The sequence below is a fragment of the Poromitra crassiceps genome (assembly GCF_964638095.1).
Source record: "Poromitra crassiceps genome assembly, chromosome: 2".
Classification (NCBI taxonomy): domain Eukaryota; kingdom Metazoa; phylum Chordata; class Actinopteri; order Beryciformes; family Melamphaidae; genus Poromitra; species Poromitra crassiceps.
In genome coordinates, this window is record NC_139624.1 from 4,973,844 (window position 1) to 4,979,679 (window position 5,836).

At 41.2% G+C, this 5,836-nt stretch overlaps 1 protein-coding gene across 1 annotated transcript; it reads left to right on the forward strand.

Annotated features, from left to right (window-relative positions):
• Positions 1-504: 504 nt before the first annotated feature.
• On the forward strand, positions 505-2,002 carry LOC310791746 (olfactory receptor 10A6-like; the record flags this gene model as incomplete). Its single annotated transcript, XM_083653403.1, has 2 exons — positions 505-1,297; positions 1,986-2,002. The coding sequence occupies 2 exons, from the start codon at positions 505-507 to the stop codon at positions 2,000-2,002; spliced, it is 810 nt and encodes a 269-aa protein (XP_083509529.1).
• Positions 2,003-5,836: the final 3,834 nt, after the last annotated feature.

Genomic DNA, 5,836 nt, shown 5'->3' on the forward strand with positions numbered 1-5,836 from the left:
TTCTCACTTTAGCCCTCATGTCTTATGACCGATACCTTGCTATCTGTCATCCTCTACAATATAATCCACACATGACATCTAACAAGGCTGTCTTTGTTGTTGTGACATGGTCGTACACTTTTCTCAAAGTCCCGATCACTTGAGCAGGCGTTTGACACTCTGTGGAAACGACATCGGCTATTGGTATTGTGCCAATAACTATGCCATCATCAGTCTGGCATGCTCAGCCTCTGACACCAGAGTAAATCACATTTAGGGACTCGTTGGCACTGGTCTAACCCTCTTAGTCCCTCTAATTCCAAGTTGTGTCATTCATAACTTTCTTTCTTTCTTTGTAGGTTCCTGGATCTTCTGTGTGGGTAGATAAATGGGGAGTGCATTGTAAATTTGGGTTGCTTCTCATGTTTGTTAATCTTCTTTACACTTGATGGTCATTTCTAAAGCATTAAGTCAAATTATTTCATCGTGTGCATACTAATTGTCTTGTGAGCTAATCCAAGGATAATGGCCAATTTTACTGTATCTTATTTCATTCTTGGGGCTTATGCGCATCTTGGACCTTTGAAATACTTGTATTTTACAATAATAGCATTGTTGTACATTGCAGTTCTTTTTTCCAACACAGCACTGATTGTGGTTATTTCTATGAATAGAAGCTTACATGAACCTATGTATCTTTTTCTGTGCAGCATGTTTGTAAATGAACTGCTTGGGACTGCAGGGACCTTTCCACTCTCTCTGGTTCAGCTAATCTCTGACAATCACACAGTTTCTGTCCCATTTTGTTATTTGCAGATGATCTGTGTATATTCATATGCAAGTATTCAATTTCTCACTTTAGCCCTCATGGCTTATGATCGATACCTTGCTATCTGTCATCCTCTACAATATAATACACGCATGACATCTAACAAGGTGGCTGTCTTTATTGTTGTGACATGGATTTACGTTTTTCTCACACACCTGATCAGCTTATCCTTGAGCCGGCGTTTGACACTGTGTGGAAACTACATAAATAATTGGAGGTGTGCCAACTATGCCATCATCAAGCTGGCATGCTCACGCGCTGACACCAGAGTAAATAACATTTATGGACTCTTTAGCATTGTTCTAAGTGTCGTAGTCCCTCTAATTCCAATCCTTTTTTCTTACATGAAGATTCTTCAGATTTGTTTTGTTGGTTCAAAAGAGACCAGACAAAAAGCTGTTAGCACCTGCACTCCTCAGCTTGTTTCCCTTCTGTGCTTTGCCTTTGCCTGCCTCTTCTTAATAGTGACCCGTAGAATTGACAAGAGCAGTTGGCCCCGTGTGTTGAAAGAGTTTTTTCAAGTGTATGCTCAGATATGGATGAATGTTTTAATGCTTTTAAATCCTATCATGTATGGAATGGGACTCTCCAAAATACGAAACATATGTAAAAGTCTGGTCTATTGTTACATACTGGCTCGTTCCAGGGTTCCTGAGTAGGTGCAATAAGTCTGGAAGAGTACCGGAAACCAAATATGTAAATACAAATAATATTTTAGTTATTTATAGTGTGTTGATTTCACAAAAAAAGAAAAATAATGAAAAAAGTATCCCGATGGTGCCAGTGGCCCACTATCATTTACTTTATTTGGGTTGAGATCTGGTGAAATAAAAGTTCAGTAAATTCATGGTATTTAAAAATAATATGATTATGTTGAGTAGTCTTTTTTTTGTTGCTTTTTTTCTTGTTTTGCAGGGTGAGTGTAGGCAGTGTAAATAAATACAACATAATTTCATGTTTATTTTTTTGCCTTCCTGTATTTTCCCTATCATGAATCTATAATGTCATCCTTCATTCCAGGAAACTTGACAGTTTTGTCACTTAGCCTTCATGTCTTATGACAGCTCCCGTGCTATCTGTTGTCCTCCACAATATAATGGACACACACTTGACATGGTGGCTGTCTTTATTGCTGTGATTTGGTGTCTGTGTCTGTGACTTGTCCTTATATCCTTAGGACCACAGTGTAAATAAGTCATTATTGTATTTTCCCTGTATGTTTATATTGACTACTGAATAAAAACCAATCAATAAAGTCTTGAGTGTCTCTTTACAACTGAAAGACCAAGAAAAAAATGTAATGAACAGAAGTTGTCAACAGTAATGAGATGATGTCTCTGGTTAAATGTGTCAATAAAACAATATTAAACATTCAATTTATAGATTCTATAAGTAGGGCTATATGCTCTATGGTCTATCTTTCATTTTGAAGAAACTAAGGAATGGTCTGAAATCCCAAACCCCATCTGACATTCTTCTTCTGTTCATCTTGATCCACTCAATACTAACAGATCCTGTATTAATGATGGCCTCAACCTAGTTTCAAGATGAGGACCAGTCATGTTACCTCATACCACCTCCGTCCTTCGGATGAGACGTTAAACAGAGGTCCTGACTCTCTGTGGTCATTAAAGATCCCATCGGCACTCTTCACAAGATTAGGGGTGGAGCCCCGGTGCCCTGGCTAAGTTCCCACACAGGCCTTCTTTCAATCATGGCCACCTAATCATCCCTTGTTGCTTGATTGGCACATTCAACCCTCAACTCTCCACGTGATAGCTGATGTGTGGTGAGCGTTCTGGTGCAAACTGGCTGCCGTGCATCCCCAGGTGGGTGCCACACATCGGTGGTGGATGAGTTGAGTTCCCTCCCCCTCCCTCCCCTGATATGTGAACCGCTTTGAGTGCCTTTGGCGCTATATAAATCCAATCAATTAATTAATTTCCACAAAGACATCAGCTCTGAACATAAGTCAATTGTAATTTAAGTGTGACGTCTGTTATGACGTGCGTCTCCTGACTCATCACCCCATCCTCAACAGCCAATCAGCCCCTGTCAGTATGACGTATGTTATGACGTCGCTGACAAGCCTATGATGTGGCACTTCATATAGCCATGATCAGTGCATCGCATCATCCTCTCCCTTTTTTTTACCACAGTGGTTGCTGTACCTGGGCTGATCATATCCTCTGAAGCTGTGTTTCGCCCCACCCACCTCCCTAGTCCACTACCAACGTCTTGACTCCTGAGGAATTCCCTACAGGGGTGGGGGGATTCTCTAGTCTAGGCTGAGCAGATGCCCTCCTCTCTTACCACAAGAAGAGGGGCATCTTACCACGGAGTCATTATACCAAAACTAGTTGCCATGCTATTTGCCCACTGGTCTCTCATGATTGAAATGCTAACATTAATAAAACATAACTCACTACATAACTAAAAAAATAAAGTGAGAAGTCGACATCCATGTCTGTCCAGACATTGACGTTTGAGGCAAATGTGAAGAAATTCCATCAAGGCGTTACTGAGATTTTGATTGATTATCAAAACAAGCTTGAAAATGGCATTGGAGAGGTCACAGTGACCTTGATCTTTGACCTTTGACCACCAAAATGTAATCTGTTCATCCTTGCGCCCAAGTCGATGTTTGAGCCAAATTGGAAGAAATTCCATCAAGCCGTTCTTGAGATATCGCTTTAACGAAGTTGGGAATGGCATTCGTGAGGTCACAGTGACCTTGACCTTTGACCACGAAAATCTAATCAGTTCATCCTTGAGTCCAAGTTGATGTTTGAGGCAAATTTGATGAAACTCCGTCAAGGCATTGAGATATCGCGTTAACAAGCTTGAAAATGGCGTTCGAGAGGTCACAGTGACCTTGACCTTTGACCACCAAAATCTAATCAATTCAATTTTGATGAAATTTCGTCGGCATTCCTGAGATATCGCGTTAACGAACATCGGACGGACAACCTGGATCCATAATGCCTCCGGCCTGGCTATCGCCGCCGGAGGCATACAAAGTAATGATGCACAGAAAACGCGAAAGAATAAATCTAAATGTAATCACGTGTAGTCGCAGACTGAATTCAACCCACGTAGACCAACCTCCATAATCATATCTGATCAGCCCGTGTCGTCAGTCAAGTATGACGTCAGTCAAGATGTATGACATCAGTCAAGATGTATGACGTCGGTTTTGATGTCAGTCGTCGCCATTTTCATCCTAGTATTGTCAGGAATGTACAGGTGTGTGGACCCAAATGAAGAACAGAGGCAGCAGGCAAGGTTTTTTAGGAGCAACAAAAAGTCTTTACTGAAACTTTAAATACAAAAGAACAAAACCACTAGCATTAGGCTAGGCTAAACTTGAAACAAGAAATTCAGAGACAGCAATGACATACTATACGAGACAGGGTAGACAATGACTGAGACAATATATAGACAGAGGTAACTAATGAAACATGAGGGACAGCTGAGGAAGGCAGGAACACAGAGGGCAAAACGGGAGAACTGATTGGTGGGGAGAACTCAGGTAATGGGGCAGACTAACGAGGGCACATAGGCAACAGGTGGGAGGAAAACAGATCACACACAAGGAATACACATAGCAAAAGGTCTTTCTCTACAGTATGACTAATAATCCACTGAGTCTAGATCGAACCCAGCTCCTAAGGAATTACATATATGTTTCACATAGGGTTGTGTTTGGATTTCTATGTTTTATTTTGGCCAATATTGAAATGTTCGAGAATTGCATGTTGTGTGAACATAAACATTATTTCTATCGAGAATTGCATGTTGTGTGAACATAAACATTATTTCTATCGAGAATTGCATGTTGTGTGAAGATAAACATGATTTCTATTTACCACTTTAGGCAATTTAGGCTGATTTCGTTGATATTTCTTGTCGAAATGTATTAGCCTCAATGCATGCTGGGAGATTTCACATGTGGCTCAACAGCCTCTGAATGACAGGGGCTCAAAACTAGATATAACAACTTTTTTTCCATCGGTCTTTGTGCCTGTCTGACGCGCGAGAGAGAGGGAGAGAGATAGAGACGCGCTAGAGAGGGAGAGAGAAAGAGAGGGGGAGAGAGTGTGAGATCGGCAGAGGAGAGCTGTGCGTAAATACGCACAGTAATATCCATGGCCAGAAGCGTCATGCCCATTGTAACTGAGGGGGCGATTGCCCCCTCAGATTTTTGAGAGGGAAAAGAAAAAATATATATATATATATATTTTTTTATAAACATAGGCTATAATATTATAGGCTGTGTATGGTAGTTGAAACATAGTTTCAAGTTGACGTTTATTTATGTATGTAGTTAAAACAAAAACATAAATACTGTATAGGCTACATACAGTACAACACAAAAGGCTGTTATTTACGCTTTGTCGCCACCTGGTGAGTAAATATATATGTAACTAAAACCATTAAAATTGACAACCGGTCCGCCACTTTTTTGTCCATGTATCTACCGGTCCTTGGGTTGGGAACCCCTGCTCTAGAGGACACTAGATGAGACTAATGTAGTTCTTAACGTAAGTTCAAGCCAGGAAGACTATAATATCCATTTACACTTCCTTAATTAACTTTATATCTCCACTCTTCAATCTACTCACAAGATCATAATAAGCTGTTAATTTCCGGGTTTCAATGAACAATCAGCTGGTTGCCGCCCAGTCTCTGTTAACCAATAGCATAGTGTCACATCACTGCTCTCATCACCTCTCACCCCACACACCTCAAGCCTATCACATTGCTTCTCACCCCCGTCGTAAGCCAATTGCTTGGAGGCGGTTTCCTTAAATATACTTTCTTCTGTCTCATTCAGCCTCTCAAACACCGCTGCTGTCAGGCTCGCACCCTCCTCCTCCCCTTCTCCTCCCGGTCATTGCAGACCTATCCGATTCTTCAGTCGGAAGAGTCTCATCATGAGTCTCAGAAGGAGATCACCAGCACCACCAGTATCTAGACTCCACAGGGGGATATATCTGGATGCTGATCTGGGCTGATGCAGCTCTC